The 16,942-nt window shown below is 46.4% G+C and overlaps 1 protein-coding gene across 2 annotated transcripts in view; it reads left to right on the forward strand.

The window, feature by feature from the left end:
- The window catches only part of CASP7 (caspase 7), a 98,753-nt gene that overhangs the window by 50,445 nt on the left and 31,366 nt on the right, over positions 1-16,942 (forward strand). For both annotated transcript variants that reach the window (XM_029610443.1, XM_029610444.1), the window contains exon 3: positions 16,358-16,506. In XM_029610443.1, the coding sequence (XP_029466303.1) occupies positions 16,358-16,506 (149 nt within the window). The remainder of the gene's footprint in view (positions 1-16,357; positions 16,507-16,942) is intronic.

Raw genomic sequence — 16,942 nt, forward strand, 5'->3', positions numbered from 1 at the left:
TGAATGTTTTATCTGTAAACCACTTAGAGACTTTGATAGGCAGTATAAAAATGTTTTAATAAATAAACACAGCCCCACCCCTGGAAGCGCCTCACTGGAACCCAGCTAGAAGCATGCTCTCTCCGAACCCAGTGCGGACATCTTAGTGGCTCCAAGGAGAGAAGATTTTCAGGCAAGGTTGCTTTACGTAGCTAAATGCATATTTACCCAGGGAAATAGCTTTGAAAGCTTCCCTCTCTGTAAGTCTTGCTTTATTTGTGTACCTGGGCAGGGAAAACGTGAGTCCCTGAACTGGTCCGCACCACTTTTATCAGCTTAGAGTGGTGCTCCTTGATCTTTCGTGACTGCTCTGCCCCTTTTAAGAGTTTTGAGATGCCTTGGGTACCCCCAGGATTGCTAGAATTCAAAATTAACAGCGAGTGCCATGGTCATTTTATAGAGTGGTATCTGGGCCTGGTTTTCACTTGGCATCCAACTGCCAAATGGCAATGCACAGACGCCAGGCACTGCCGAATTCAAACCGAGTCTCGCAGGAAGTGACGTCAGCGCGGCAGGACTGAAGTAGCCGGGGGCGCGTTGCTTCAGTGCTGTAATGTGGGTTTTGCCAACAAACTGGCACCGGTTGGGAAGCTCAGGAGAGGAATGACGAGAGGTATGGTAGGGGGAGAGGAGCCAGCGTGGTTTGGAGTAATGGAGGAGGCTAATATAATTGTGATGAGAGGTGTACATGAGGAGTCATAGTAAAGCCGACCCAGGTACTAGCATTAGAACTTAGCCATGTGACGGATCAATAAAAATCTATGGAATATGAGCCTTGAATAGAGACTAGTGAATGGGATTAAGATTAGTATTACTGTTCTATTCATTCTTTGAAAATGTGAATGATTGTAATCTAATTCTTATGATATGAGAAGATTTAAAATTCCTTACTGCTTTGTTTGTTCCCTGGAGATATGAACAAGTTGTAATTTAATTCCTAAACAAGATCACGTGATGCAATGAGCGAAATATGATGTAGTTTGCTTTGCTCTGCTCCCATGCCCATAGAATTGACCTCCATCTGTATTCAAACCTGCTAAAAATTTACTTGAAGGTTGAAGAATTAGCATCTGATTGCTTGCAGGTGAGTTTTTTTGTTATGTCTGCGAGCGGAGTTAAGAAAGATAAAGATAAGGAAAAGACGAAGACTGGTGATGGTAAGATGGCGGAGGGCTGGCCCACCCTGGAGAAAGAGACTTTGCCTATATCTATGGTTACAGATCTTAAAGCAGCGGTAGTGGATGCCCTGGAACCGGAATAAAAAAAAAAATAGTAGAAAAACATGATGAAGTTAATAAAAAAAATTGACGGCTTTTGAAACTAGATTTACCGAGGTGGATCAACGAGTCTCTGATAACCATGACGCTATACAAAATGCATCAGAGGGACTTGCTGATTTAAAATTGCTGGTCCAAAAGCAGGACGAACGGCTTGAAGATCTAGGGAACAGATCTTGCCATAATAACCTAAGATTCATCGGGATATTGTAATCGATTACGGAATCGGAGTTGCCTAAATTTTCGGAATCCTGGTTAACTGAAGAACTGGGCCTTTCCGAGTCACAAAGGCCCCGCTGCTCATTGAGCGAGCGCACCTACTGGGAGTGAGGAAAGAGAGGGCTGAAAGGCCACATGTGATGATCGCAAGGATCTTGGATTTTGGGTATAAGTCGGAAATTCTACAGGCACTAAGAGCGAGAAAATCGTTGAAACATGATAACAACAAGGTTTTGGTATTGCAAGATTATTCGATGAAACTGGCTGCTTAGAAAAGGGGAATTTTCCTCGATATGCTCCACGCTTTATGGGATGGGAATACGATTCGCTTTACTATACCCGGCGAAATTAAGTGTTACTCTTCCAGACTGGGTGAAGTGGTGTCAGTGGGTGAAACAAGGCTAAAAAGCTGGTCGATAGCCTGGAGAAAGTTAAACGTCGGCCCGCACTGCAACAGAATGCTGATTTCCCGGAGGTCTACATCCATTTCTTTTTTTTTAATTTTTTTCTCTCTGATGTGGATGCCAGGGTTTGTAACTGAGGATTTGTGTTATGGAGCATGACATCTGCTTAACAGTCGGTTTCTTTGTGCTTTTTGAAGTTGAAAGTCAACGAAGTGTGAATAAACATTCGAGGAGTGAATCGCCTTTTTTGGAACAATAAATGGAACAATTATGTTGGACCCTTTTTATTTTATTTACTTATTTTTTTACAGTAATCCAAGCTAAGAGCTTGGCTATTAATACTTATTATATTTGATTGATTGCTGGCAATTGGCAGAGAATTCTTTGTTCAGGCTTGTCAATTTAAAATTCTGCAGTCTTTTTTCCTGATTTATGTTGTATCTAAGAGGACTGGGGATTCTTAGGGAGAATTGTGGGATCTGTGTCCTAGGAAGTGATCTGCCTGATAGGGTCTGAGGTTGGGAAGAGGACTGGGGACAGAAAGGGGTTTGAGGGGAAGGGGAGGGAGGAATGGATTAGGGAAGGAAATTCATCTTGGTAAGGAAGTGAATTTATCCTTTCTGGGGCAATTTTTGGGATGGTGGGGGGCCTACGCTGGGAGGGCTTCTGTGGAATTTTGGGTGGGTAGCAGCAATTTACCTAGGGGGTGGTAGTAATGAATAAATCTGGTTTAATACTCGTACCTTGGAATCTTTGTGAGATTAATTCTCCCAAGATTCTGTCTATGCTAAATAAAATGTCCACTGTCATAGCTTTCTACAAGAGACACTCCTGAATGATTCTGAACGCAAGAAACTACAACAGTGGTGCATGGGGGATGTACGGCCTGCCTCTGCTTCCACTCGTAAGGCTGGAGTAGCGATCCTAGCTCTTAAAAATCTGCCTTTGATAATAAACAAAGAAATGAAGGATCCAGAGGGTTGCTATATTATTTTGTTAGCTGAGTTACAGAGGAAACCAGCGGCTATTCGTAACATTTACTCTCCAAATGCTTATAATCGTTCTTTTTTCCTGAAGCTAATTCAACTTCTGTTGTCTAATGCAGACAATTGTTTAATTGTGGGGTGTGTGTGTGTGGGGGGGCGTTTAATTTAATTCATGAACCAGTGTTAGATAAATCGCACCCAGCCAAAGGGGACAAGATGCAGGAATTGAAGGGGATCCCGCTTACGAATGCTGAGTTGCAACGAGTGGATGGGTGGAGAGTATTGCACTCCTTGGAAAAAATACTTCATCTATTTATCAAGAGCGCATGCTCCATTCTCAAGATCTGATTGCATCTTTGCCTCAGAAGCTTCTTTTTCAAAAGCTGAGGAGGCTGGAACTGGAGAAATGAAAGTGCCTGACCGTGCCCTGATTTGGATCACTTTGCGTGATCCCGGGGTTGGGATCATTCGGAAGGTTTGGAAATGTCCTTACTCTTTTGGCTAAGGATCAACTGTTAAATTTCAAGATTTTTCGAGAATAAAATGGGCCGAGTATGCTATAAATAATGTGGCACATCTGAGTGACCCAGTTTTGTTTTGGTATACTGCTAAAGCGGTGATCAGGGGGGATATTATTGCTTTCCTTATTGAACGAAAGAAAGATTTGGATTAACAGATATTGGATCTGGAAAAACGTCTGAGAAAGCAGAAAATGCTTTTAGCCAATCTGAATTCGGTATAGGATAGAGGGGCCTATGTAGCCACTCAAGTTGCCTTGATTTCAGTGATACATCAGCGAGCGAGCAAAGAAAAGGATTTTGTATTATAAATTCAAAATGTATCATTTCAGCAAGAAATCGGGAAGATTGCTGGCACAATTTATTAAAGCCTCCTCAGGTTCTTCCTTCATTACTTCTTTAAGACCAAATGCAGGGAGAAAGGTTAATTCCAATAGTGGAGTTTTGAAAGTCTTTGAGGAATTCGATAAAGAAAGATGTGTACAGATTTTAGAGACTTTAAATGTAAAACCATTTCAGGAATCTCATTTGGCCTTTTTAAATAGACTAAGAGATACAGGTGAGAATACCTAGGACAGCAATGTTGAAGGCCCCAGGATCAGATGGTTACAGTGCAGACTTTTGTTGATAGGAGGGAATATTCAAAGGAGAAGAATGAAGCAGTGATTACAGTTATACCTAAGCCTGGGAAAGATCATAAGCAGGCCAGCCTCCTGTCGTCCAATTTCTGTAATACATTTTGACCAAAAGATCTTAGCCAAAATAATGGCCGATAGATTGGCTTTATTTCTGCCAGATTATATTGACCGAGGTCAAGTCGGTTTTGTTAGAGGTAGGTTTGCGACAGTTAATATCCAGACACTTTTTGCAGCAATATTTTCTAGTAAATGACAAGCCACTCCTTTTATTATGGTCAGCTTTGACACTGAAAAGGCATTTGATGGCGTAGAATGGCCCTATCTTTTCTGTTTTTTTGGAACATCTGGGCTCAGGTGCTGTACTAGGGAAAGTAGTGCAGCTATTATATCCTAGACCTCAAGCTTCGATCGTGACGAATGGGGAGAGTTTGGAGGTCCTCAGTTTTGGCAGGGGCACTAGACAAGGCTGCCCTCTGTCTCCCTTGTTAATTTTGTTAATTTTGGAACTGTTGTTGAAAGCTATCCAGCTGGATGTAGAAGTGTGTAGAGTACAGCTGGGTCAGCGTAACTTTAAATATGCTGCTTTTGCAGATGATCTACTGGTTTTTCTAACTTCCCCTGGATCCTCTTTGGTAAAAGTTTTGGAGATTAGAGGAGTTTATGGGGAATTTTCAGGTTTTCATTTGAATAGGGATAAACCAGAAGCTGTAGTGTATCCTGAACACGGTCCGCTCTCATTGGGTAGGAAGGTTCCCTTTGCGCTGGGTCCCAAGAACATTTAAATATTTGGGTCTTCAGATGACGCACAAAGTGGAAAATTTGTATAATCTGAATGTTGCACCTTTGCTGGAATTCACAAAGGCTAAGCTTTGGGTATGGTGGCATCTACCGATTTCTAATGATTGGTCGCATTAATCTTTTTAAAATGGCTTTATTTCTGAAATGGCTCTATGTTATCCAGAATTTACCAATTAAGATAAGGTGGGGTGATATCCAAAAACTGGACCGCATGATTGGACTATTTATTTGCAAAGGTAGAAAACGAAGGGTTGCTCTCCAAAGACTTAACTTGAATTGGGAGAATGGAGGCTTGGGAGTACTGGATTTGGAGCAATACAATCTGACCAGTCTACTGAGAATAGTGCGAGATTGGGTTTTTGAAAAAGCAAGGTATGTGTGCTTGGACAATGAGAAGTACCTTGATCCTCCGCTGGATTTAAAGTATCTACTCCACACGGACACCAATATAGTTCCCAAAAGTGGTTTTAAACAATATATTAGTGGCCCCTGTGCATTAGGCCTGGGAAAAAAGCATTATATTCTACGAACTTATCCAATTCCTGCTCTTCTTTCTTGCCTGTTTGGGGTAATTTAGATTTTTCTCCAGGATCCCAATCCAAGTCCTTTGCAAATTATCTTCAGGTTGGGCTTATCTCGTTGCAACAGGTTTTAGCAATTGATGGCACGATGATATCGTTTCAAGATCTGTGCAATCAATTTGGTTTAAGAGATAACGATATATTCCCAGATTTACAACTCAAACATTGAATTGGCTCTCTGCAACAAGGGACTTTACCTCAAGATGTAGTGAAAACTGAAGACTTTTTTATATATATAGAAAGGAGAGAACTTTCAGTGTCTATCTTATATAAAGGATTACAAAAACGATCACAGGCTGACACACTTGAGGCTGTGAGAGATAGATGGGTGAGAGAGGGTAATTTTCAGAGAGAGAGAAGTGCAGTCTTGTTTTAAAGGATGAAAGACTATTTCTTCAAACATGTACATCCAGGAATTGCAAATCAGGTTCTTACACAGGGCATATGTTCCACAATTGACAGCTTTCTATGCTAAACTGACGTCTTAAGTGCTTTGTTTGAAGTGTAAACAAGAATCTGACTCGTGCGTTTTGGGAATGTGGTATTATCCAGAATTTCTGGGGCAAGGTGATACAAGTTCTACGAGGTCTATTGGGGAATATTATTCCTTTGTCCCCTGAGCTGGTGCTATTTGAAAAGGATTTATCCCAATATTTTTTTTTTTAAAGAAGGGAAACATTCTTTTTGCACATAAGGCCTTTGTATTAGGGGAAAAAAATCTATTCTGTTAGTTTGGCGTGAAGAGACTTCACCATCTTACTGGCAATGGAGAAACTCTTTACAGGATATGGTAATTATGATATTGACTACCAATACTAGTTGTGCACGTAAGGAATGATTTTTGATGGTGTGGGATAAATACATTCAAAATTTACGTCCACGTGCTAGAAGTTTGATCTTGAGCAAATAGTAAGATCTGGAAAGGGCGACTGGAAGATTTTTGTTTGTTTTGCTTTCTATCAATTAAGAATAAACACTTCTGAATTGTTTCGACATGGATTTTTTTTGGGGGGGGGGAATGGGAATTCGGTAGCGAGTTGATGTTAGTAGTTTTGTTTTTATTTCCTGGATTTATTTCCATTACGTTTGCAATTTCCTGGGTGCGCGAGTTTAAGGCACCTGAGAACCGAGTTATTGGAGAAGGAGAGAAAGTCAAACGAAAACTTTTGGCCGTAAAAATATATCAAAGACATCCCATTGTTTGGTGGCCACTGTTTGACTGGGTATCGATTAGGTGTGTGGTCTTTGTAGGTGTCTGTGGATATGTGTCTGGACCTACCATGTACCTTTCCTTGTTGCGTGCTTTGTTACCTTTGATGCTAACTCAATAAACAGCTTAGAACTAATTCCTACAGCAAGAGAAGTTGATGACCCCTGAGGAAGCCCTTCTTGGGATGGGGGTGAACGGTGGGAAACCTTTCCCATTGGTAGGGAATTAAGGAGGATTTGAGGTTATGTTTTGTTTTTTTTGAGACAATATCGAGTAGTGGCTAAACAATGCAATACAACCATACCCCACACAAAGAAATCTCAGGTCATCCAACACTGGCCTTCTTTCCATCCCCAATCTCAAAACTGCACACCTCAACACAACCCGCAAACGAGCCATAACAATAGCGGGCCCGACCCTATGGAACTCCCTCCCCCCACATCTCAGAAATGAACCCTCATCACAAGTCTTTAAAAAACATCTCAAAACATGGCTGTTCTTTAAAGCTTTCCCACCTGACACTTAACCTGCCCGAATGCATCTCTCCCCCCTCCTCATACCTCCCTCCTTCCTATCCTCCCTCCCCCGACCCTCCCCTTACTTCCTTCAATCAACCCTGATACCTAAATTATTTTATCATTAAGACATAATGTACATATGTTATATGCCATAATATTATTTTTTCCATATATTCCTGTTATAATTGTTACCATGTTATATTTGTTATCATGTTATAATGTAAAATAGGGCAGAACTCGCCCTATCCGCTCAGTTACCTGTAAACCGATGTGATATCTCAATTGAATGTCGGTGTATAAAAGAAATAAAAGAAATAAATAAATATGTGTTCCTTAGGAAGGGCAGAAATTACAGTTAGAATTGTTTTGTTTATGGGCGTAATGACGCTTAGGAAGGGAAGGCGGATGGTAATGCAGGGATCGGCTGAAAGTTACCAGAAGGTTTGAGGTGATCCCTTTCTGCTTGCAAGCAGTGTCTAACACGAGTGTTTTTTTTACTCTTCCACCTTCCTTCTTTATAGAAAAAGAACATTGCAAAAAGGAAAAATGAAAAGGGGGAAACATTTTTTTAATTGTTGAGATTCGTTTTTGATAATTAGGGGGAGGGGGTGGGGGGGGGAGTGCCAGGCGGTCCCAGTTTCAGGGAATTGGAGAGAGAGGGAGAGGCGGGGTCCCGCACCCAGAAACCGTGTCTGCCGCGTGTTCGGTAAGGAAACGGAGTAACCGGGAGCACAGCCGCGCTCTTTCCCAATGCAAATCAATTGCACCTCGAATGCAAAATGATGTAGGAAGTCCTCTTCCAGTCCTTACGAGTAAAATGCGTTTTCTTTCTCTCGGTTGTTGGAGATTTTATTCCCCAGGCGCTCTGTCCTCTAACTTCATCTCCTTTCTGGTTTCTCTGTTGTCTGTTTCTCCTTCACCTCTCCCGGACCTCTTTCTCTCCATCCTTGTCTCGCTCCCTTCCTTATCTGTTTCCCGCTCTTCCTCATCACTGGCTCTCAGCCCTTTCTCTCCATCTCTCGCTCCATGCACCCCTTGCAGCCCTCCATTCCTCTCTCGCTGGCTTCGCTCCCATCTCTCCATCTCCCTTTCTTTAGCCCCGCTTTTTTACTGTCCCCTCCCTCCCCCCTACTCTTGTTCTCGCACCTTACCTGTCAAGCCACTATCACTCCTTCTTGTTCCCTCCACCTTCAACCTCTCCCCCCCCCCCCCCCCCGCTTCTACGCTCTTTGCAGCTTTCGCCCCTTCATCTCTCCCCCTGGCAATTGGGGAGCAGCAGCAAAGCAATCCCCACAACCAGAGGAGTAGTGGGATTCGGGCATCTCGGGAGATCGCTCCCCCTGCAGCCCACCACCTCCTCCTCCCAGGAGCCCTGGAGAGGGGAAGCTCCCTCGAGGTGCCTGCTCCTCTGTTGCCCCCTCGGCTGCCATGAGTCCGGGAAAAGCCTCAGCTGATCGCAGTGCTCGGGGCTGGAAAAAGCTTTAGAGAACTTGTAACTTTTTTTGACTCATTCTTTTTGATTTGGGTACATTTTGGACTTTTTTTTTTTAGGTTTTTTTTCTTTCTTGTCTTATTGTGGATTTCTCTTAATGTTTACTCATTTTTCCTTCTCTATTTGCTTGCTCTTTTTTTTGTCATTTTGGGATGTTTTTGTTTTGCTTAGGGTTTTGTTTTTTTATTTTTCTCTCTCTTCCTGCTCACTTCTTTACCACTCCCTCCAAACTCTCTTCTGAGCGGTAGGAAGCGGTTTTGGTGGTTACTTCTCTTGAGGTGCCACTTCTTTAGGTGCCAGTTTTTTAGGTGCCCATGCAGCATGGTGTCAAGTGGAGGTGTGAGAGTTCCCTTCTCTTCCTGCAGGCTGGAATCCAGCTGAGCCTTAGCTGGGCAGAGAGGCAGCTGAAAGTCAGTCTGATTTCATCGGGACTTCTTTGGGTATTGTTGCTGTCACAGAGAAGGAGTCCCATGACTGGGATGTGGCCATGCCTGGCTATAGTCCGTTCAGGAAGGACAGGACCGGCAGAAAAGAGAGAGGAGCTTTAAATGGAGAAATGGTGCTTCCACGAGCACCAAGGGGATCTACAGACCTCCGGCACCCACAGCAGACCTGGATAAGGGTTTAGTCAGAGACCTCAAGGAGGCCATCCTGGACTTGAGGAGGGGCCAGCATTAGTTAGGATGGGCGTGGTACCTTAGGAAGGTGCTGGCAGGGCGGGAGGATCTGGGAGAAGTACAGCAGGGGATTCATTTTAAAAGGAGCAATTGTAAAATCAATCTTTGTATTTAGGAAGGTGGGTAAAAGTAAAAGAGAATAAGAGATCTGAATGGTTTCTAAAGAGGAGGCTGAAAAGTGGGAACAAAAAAAGATAAGGATTGAAATAGTACACGGGACCTCCAGGAAGATGAGAGAAGGTCATTAGGACAGCAGAGATGTTAGCAAAGATAATTACAGTTCTGGCAGTAAAGCAATTGAGGGCTTTTTTCAGGTTTGTCAGCGAAAGGAGGAAGTGAAGGGATGGAATTATAAAACTGAGGTGAATAGGAGGATTATCTGGAGGGAAAGAACAAAAAGAGTAAAGAAATACTTCCTTCGGTGTTCATGGGAGAAGGCGAGGGGGCGAGGTAATGGGGCGAGACGGGACACATCCCAGGATACACAACCTCCCTGCCCCCAGCTGTGTGTGTGTGTGTGGGAGGGGGGGTGTTCTCTCCTGTCACCTCCGGTACCGACTCTCTTCGCCTGATGCTCGAAACCGCTTCTGGAATGGATCCATTATAAAATAAAACAAACAAACAACAATCTACATGCAAAATAGGAAGCGATAAGAACCCAAGGCGGTGCGGCTCCAGGCAAAGGCAATGAACTTTGAAGTTTGGTCTAAAAACATCGAGTAGGCAGAGATACAACAAATGAGAGTAGAAGAATCAAGGTGTGCACCGTGCCCTGAACAAGGCAGGATTTATCTAACAGTAACATGAAAAAGAGCTGGGTGTATTAGAAGTTGACATTCAGAATGGTTTGCTGTTTTGCATGTAGATTGTGGATCCAGAAAAGTTTTTTGTTTTTTTTTTTAATAATGGATCCATTTCATTAATTCTTTAGTTGATAGCGATGGTTCGTAGTGAGCGCCCGTAGCAATAAGCACACACAGCCACATCTCCTGGGTGCCAGCTCATTTAAATATAGCATCGGGTGCCCAGAGAGGAAGCTGAGTGCGCATTAAAACAATGGGTGCCCAGTCTGGACGCAGGTTTTTAAGTAGGAAGAACCACAGAAAAGCAGTATTTTTTTGTTTTTTAGTCGAGCCTTTGATGTGCGGCAAGGCTTAATGCCAGCTCTGGGGCTGGTGTTAAATTTGTCAGGTTAAAAAGTGCGCATCGGGTGAACAGGGATTGTGTACATCGGGGTGATAGCTAACAGCCTCATCTTCACGGCTTTTACATGTGATGAGCGTTATTAGCTGTGCGTTTGTTTGGATGCACGTTTTGGACCCTCTAATCCCCTCATTGCATCGGGCATCAGTCTAGCGTGTCCAAATTGCACGTCCAACCAGGGGTTAACCTGTGCACGGCTGAGTGCACTTCATTGCATCAGCCTCTGAATAGCCACTGATTTTGTTTTTGTAACCCTCTGTTGGGGAGATTTAAGTCCCAAGGGCACACAAAGTGATTGATTCCTTCGGGGCTGCTCCGGCTCGCGCTTCTCCCCTGACTTTACTCTCTGTCCCAAGGGTGGCTCCTTTTTGAAGGGGGGAAGCTCTCGCTTATGGCTCAGGCAGAGCTGTTTCCCTTTCCTGCATCCCAAGGGGTGAGAAGCGGGGACAAACCAGGTAGGACAAGGCTCTGGGTGTTAAATAAAACGTTTACTGATTCTTTGACATTTTAATTGAAGTCCATTTACCCATAAAGGTGAAACTACAGCTGACTGATGTAGAGAGGGAATTTTCTCTTCTGGGGAGGTGTCCTTTATCCCGGGTATCTGGGTAAAGCTTCCCACGGTGATCTTAGAGGGCACAAAGCTTTCCCAGCAGGCTAAACGGAAATCCTATTGGAGGGGTCCCCTCGAACACGAAAAGTCCAACCTGACCCAGATTATTCACATCACGCAGCCTGTCCTGATCCCATAGGGTGGAGATCCTGGGGAGATCTCCGAAGATCTTGATCCTTAGTCTTGGTGTCGGTGACCTCTTGTGCAGGAAAGGTCTTAGGAATCGGGAACCATGGGGAGGGATGGGTGAAGAAACCTCCCCACAAAACAATATCCAAATACTTGCTTGCTACAAAAATCTCTCGGTGATTATTCTGTCACTAGGCTTGCCCCATCTGGGGAGTAGATTGGGGCTCACAGGTCTTTTGTGTCCGGGGGAACCTTCTCCAAATGGTGCGAGGTTTAAGCCGCCGTCCTTTCTGAAAAGTCAGGAGACATGTTGGCCATCAGAAATCTCACACTGTTGGTTCCTGTCTCTGGTGCTTGCCTCATTTACGGGCCGCTCCGACGGAGCGCACTGTTAACTCTCCATTGGACGCGCATTTTTGACGCGCTAGTGTTACCCCTTATTCAGTAAGGGGCCGAAAACGTGCATCCAGCTCCCCCCCCCCCGAACCTAATAGTGCCCGCAACATGAAAATGCATGTTGATGGCCCTATTAGGTATTCCCGCGCGATTCACAAAGCAAAATGTGCAGCCAAGCCACACATTTTACTTTCAGAAATTAGCGCCTACCCAAAGGTCGGCACTAATTTCTTCGGGCACCGGGAAAGTGCACAGAAAAGCAGTAAAAACTGCTTTTCTGTGCACCCTCTGATTTAATATCATGGCGATATTAAGTCGGAGGTCCCGAAAGTTACCAAAAGTAAAAAAAAAAAAAAAATTTGAAGTCGGCCCGCTGCTTGAAAACCGGATGCTCAATTTTGCCGGCGTCCGGTTTCCAAACCCGTGGCTGTCAGCGGGCTCGAGAACCGACGCCGGCAAAATTGAGCATCGGCTGTCAAACCCGCTGACAGCCTCCTTTTACCTGTTTTTACCGCTGGGCCTAATTTGCATACAGAATCGCAAGCCGGGAGAGCGGGCAAACGCCGGGAGAGTGGGCATTTGCCCGCTCTCCCGTGGACTTTACTGTATCGGCCCTTTAGGGAGTAGAGTGAGGCTCCCAGGTCTTCAGCCCCTTCATGGGAGTCCTAAAAGGGAATCCGGCAAAAATCTCTCTCACTGCGAAAAATCTGAGGGAGAACCTCTGGCAGGAAGTGCACAGTGAGAAATCTCCTCCAGCCTAAATTTCCTGATGAGGCAGGGAGGCCTCACCGGGGGTATAAAAGCTGCATCCTCACTGCTCTGGGACTAACTCAGAAGGCCACCACTAATACTCAGCTAAGTGCACTAAATAGGCTGAGGCAAGCAATGCCAGCCCTCCAAAAAAAAAAGCTGGAAGGCTGACAGGGATGTTGACTGTCTAAGCAGGGACAGGGGCCATCTGATGGCTGACCCAAGGGGGCACCACATTTTTAAGAATGGCTTCTACCAATTTCCCCATCACTAACATCAGACTCACCGATCTATAGTTTCCTAGATCACCCCGGCACCATTTTTAAAAATCAACATCGCATTGTCAGGAATTGTGGCTGTTTTAAATGAAAGGTTACAGATTACTAACAGATTAGCAATTTACTGTTTTGGTGTTTTTAAAAGTCTGAGGTGGATGCCATCCAGTCCTGGTGATTTGTTACACTTTAGTTTGTCAATCTGATCTACCTTACTGCTAAACCTTTTTTTTTCTTTTACAAAGTAAGGATTAAATGCATACAGGTGGTTAGCAAAATGTAATTAATCAAGACTGAATAAATACTTCTGTGTGGTTCTCTTCTTCCAGTAAATCTCTGTAGGTTAAAACCAAAGAGCAGCTGAGCCAGACATTGGACCATGTATGTGACTCAGAAATTCTGCAAAACAGAGACTGGTCCCACTATTTGTTTTTCTGGCTGCAAAAATCTATCCCCTCTGGGGTATATGCAGATCTGGATTTGTCAGGGTGGCAAAAATCGGGGAGGGGAGCAGCAGGATGGCTGAAGGTTTGCTGAACCTGCTTCCTGCCCCAGCTCTCCCCTCTTACTGTAGAGAGCAGGAGAGGAGGGGGTGAGACTGGAAGGGAGGGAGCAAAGCAAAACCACTGGACTCCCTCCTTCAGCCCCTCCCCTCCCGTTCTGTGCAGGGCATAGAAGGAGAGGGGTGAGGCCAGAGCCAGGAGCAAAGAAAAGCCACTCAGGGAGCAGAGAGAGCAGAGCAGAGACGGCAGCTGTGTCTCAGACCCTCTGCTCTGATGTCTGACAAAGGGGGGGAGTGGGGGGGGGGAGGGGAGGGGAAGAACAGCACCCACAATGCCTAAGGGCATTCTTCCACTGTAAGCCTAGCCTGAGGCAGTGCCAGATTAAGGCTTTTGCTGGGGGGTGGGAAGGGGCCCAGGCACTTGTGCACATGGAGAACACTTAGAAGTAAAAACATGGTTATGAGTGTGAAACCTGTAAGTGATAAATAGCATTAAAAAGGTGAAGTTTACCCAGGGCTGGCTTTTGGGGTGTGCACAGGGCGCCCTGCTGAAGGAGGGGGTGCGACTTGCCCCCTCTCTCCCCACACCCGGTGCTGGGGGGGGGGGGAGGAGACTTCTGTCCGTGGTGGTGGGTGAAGGATCAGCCTGCAGGGAGGAGGAGGAGGAGGGCATTCTGGCTACTGTGGGCAAGGGGAAAGAGCTGGGATGTAGAGATGGGAATACTGGGCTGGAGGAGGCAGATGTTTATGGTGGGGAGGGGGAGGGGGAGGGCGCCAGTGCAGGCTTCTGTTTTCGCACCGGGCACCAGGGTCCTGGCCTGGTGATCAAATCTACTTCAGTCATTCAGAGAAACATTTTCCCTCCTTGATTACAAACAGCATGCGGCCTAGTAAACGAGGACAGAACTTTAATACTTAGCAATATTTAAGGTTACGTTTCCATTACCCATGTTGTGTAAATTACTCGAGAGACGTTTTGAATTTTCATCCATTCTTCATAACCTGCAATAGTTCAGAAGTGGACCTTTCACTTTATTCCCGGAGAGACAGAGGTGCGCGTCTGCTTACATATCTCAGAACATGCTCTGGCGCCCAGACGCCGGCCCCGGTACCATCCTCTCTCATTTTAGCACGGGCAAATCGTTGGCCGAAGACTGTTGCGCACGCCGACGGGAACCTTGAAAAGCCGTGAGCTGGAAGCAGGGCAGTCACGTCTCGGCAGCCCCCGCGCCCTCGGCCTCTCTACGGGCCCGGCGGTTCTCCGTTCATCGCGGCACGGCTGCCGCCAGCTCGCCAGAGCCTCTCGGAGGAACCGTGCCGGTGCTCCGGTTTCTGCCGTCGCCTGCCCCTCTAATCCAACCCCCCCCCCCCCCGCGGGGGGCAACTTTCGCTCGTCCGGTGTTCGCCAAAGCGTTCAAAGGAAAGGCCTGGCCGGCGGGGTGGCTTTGATTATGGCCCCCACGGAAAGTACCCGCAGGGATCCGCGCCGGCGCCTTTTCTGCTGCCAGGTTTATTTAGGTAAAACTCCGCCGGCACTTTTCGTTATTCCCTTCCAGTCCCGATCCGGCAGCGCCTCCGGAGGCACGAGGTGAAGCTTCCTGCGCTGCTGGCTTAGGCTGGGTAACCTTTCTACCGGCGCGGAGAGTGCGCGCTGATCGGAAAGGCCCTTTCTCCATGGGGAGGGCTTTCGGGATTTGCCCCCGTTAGGCCCTTTCCCCGCAATTCCTCGCGCACTGTTGTGCCTGTCGGATTTCGGCGACCAGGTAGGCCCCAAGTGGGATTTTGAGCCCGGTTTCATAACACAGCGCTTAGCGCCGAAACGTGCGGACGCCGGCCGCAACACCTTTTTCAGGTCTGCGTGAAATCGTCTCCCGCGTGCAATTTTATGCGCACAAGCCCCGGGGTAATTTTCAGAAGGCAGCGATCCATGTGTAAAACGGCCTTTTCTGAAAATTCAGTCCTTTATTTAAATGTGGGTAATTTTACCCTCGGGGGGGGGGGGACTTGGGACACCCTCACGAATAAGGGGGAGGGTTGGGGGTAACCTGGGGCACGTATCCCCTGCTTTAATTCCACGTTGGACCTATGTGAGGATTATCGTGCACTCAGAAACCTTGACGTGTCCTGGGCTCTTTGAAATGCTAGAGAAAAGCGTTCCAAGAAGCTTCTGAAACAGATCCCCCCTCCCCCCAACACACACACACACACACACATACACATCCATCTCCAGCCCCATTTAATGCCTGCACACACGCACACATTCACACACACCCCTCCAGCCCCATTTAATGCCTGCACACACACACACACACATACACACACACACACACCCCTCCAGCCCCATTTAATGCCTGCACACACACACACACACACACACACACACACACCCCCTCCAGCCCCATTTAATGCCTGCACACACACACACACACACACACACCCCTCCAGCCCCATTTAATGCCTGCACACACACACACACACACACACACACACACACACCCCTCCAGCCCCATTTAATGCCTGCACACACACACACACACACACACACACACACACCCCTCCAGCCCCATTTAATGCCTGCACACACACACATACACACACACACACACACACACCCCTCCAGCCCCATTTAATGCACACACACACACACACCCACCCTCCAGCCCCATTTAATGCACACACACACACCCACACACACCCACACACACACACCCTTCCAGCCCCATTTAATGCTCGCATACAGCATCTAGTTATGCAAATGCATACGTACAGTACACAGGCTAAAGGCATTCATTCGGCATCATCATAATTCTGCAGAGCAAAGTGAAGACAGTAAAGCACACGATACCGAATGCCCTGCGCTGTCAGTGGCGGCGTGGCGTGCAGGGAACAATACTACCCACCCGCCTAACCAGATCCACAGCTTTCTGCGTGAGAGAGGCTGCAGCGCCTGTGAGACCCTAGCAGAAAGCAGCAAACGCTGCCTGGTTTTCTGGTTCTTCCAGTCTTGGTGTTTTCTTTCTCATGTTGGTGATCTGAATAGTGATGCACTGTATGGCAGGAACGCCTCTGCTAGGGGCCTGCAGGCAAGATAACTTTGCGCGATTTAATATCTGGACTGCTTGTGCCCCACAGAAAGAAGAAAGATGGACAGGAGCAGCCGCCAGAGGACTCCGACAACAAACAGTGCCGCGTCATCTGTCCAGAGTTTCAGTATAAGATGAACTACAAGAGACTGGGCAAATGTGTCATTATAAACAACAAGAACTTCGATGCCCAGACAGGTAATTTATCCCTCTGCATTGTCACTGAGGGGGCCTGCGGACAAAAGACCATTGGCATGAACGTGGGTGCTGGCCAGTGCCCAAACACGGTGCCTGCTGTTTTCTATGTGCATTAGGGTTACAGCTGGATCCCCGACAGAAACGCTGACGCCGCATGCAGATGACCTAAAAAAAAACCAAAACAAAACAAAATCCCCATCAAATGTCCTGCTGAATATACTCTCCAGCACTGAGGTTTAGCTAATGTTGCAAAGTTAACTTTACCTGTACCCCAGGAGGAAGAGTTAACTTTTATAAACCTAAGCAGGCCATGTTAATGCGGGCCTTTCAGGCCCAAACTCCGCACGCACTCCCCTCCCTGCCGAATTATAAAGCAGGGCTTTGAGGCCCCCCCTCCTTACCTTCCGCCTCCTGAAACCTATAATGGCCCTCTGCC

This window comes from Rhinatrema bivittatum, chromosome 7 (genome assembly GCF_901001135.1).
Source record: "Rhinatrema bivittatum chromosome 7, aRhiBiv1.1, whole genome shotgun sequence".
NCBI lineage: Eukaryota > Metazoa > Chordata > Amphibia > Gymnophiona > Rhinatrematidae > Rhinatrema > Rhinatrema bivittatum.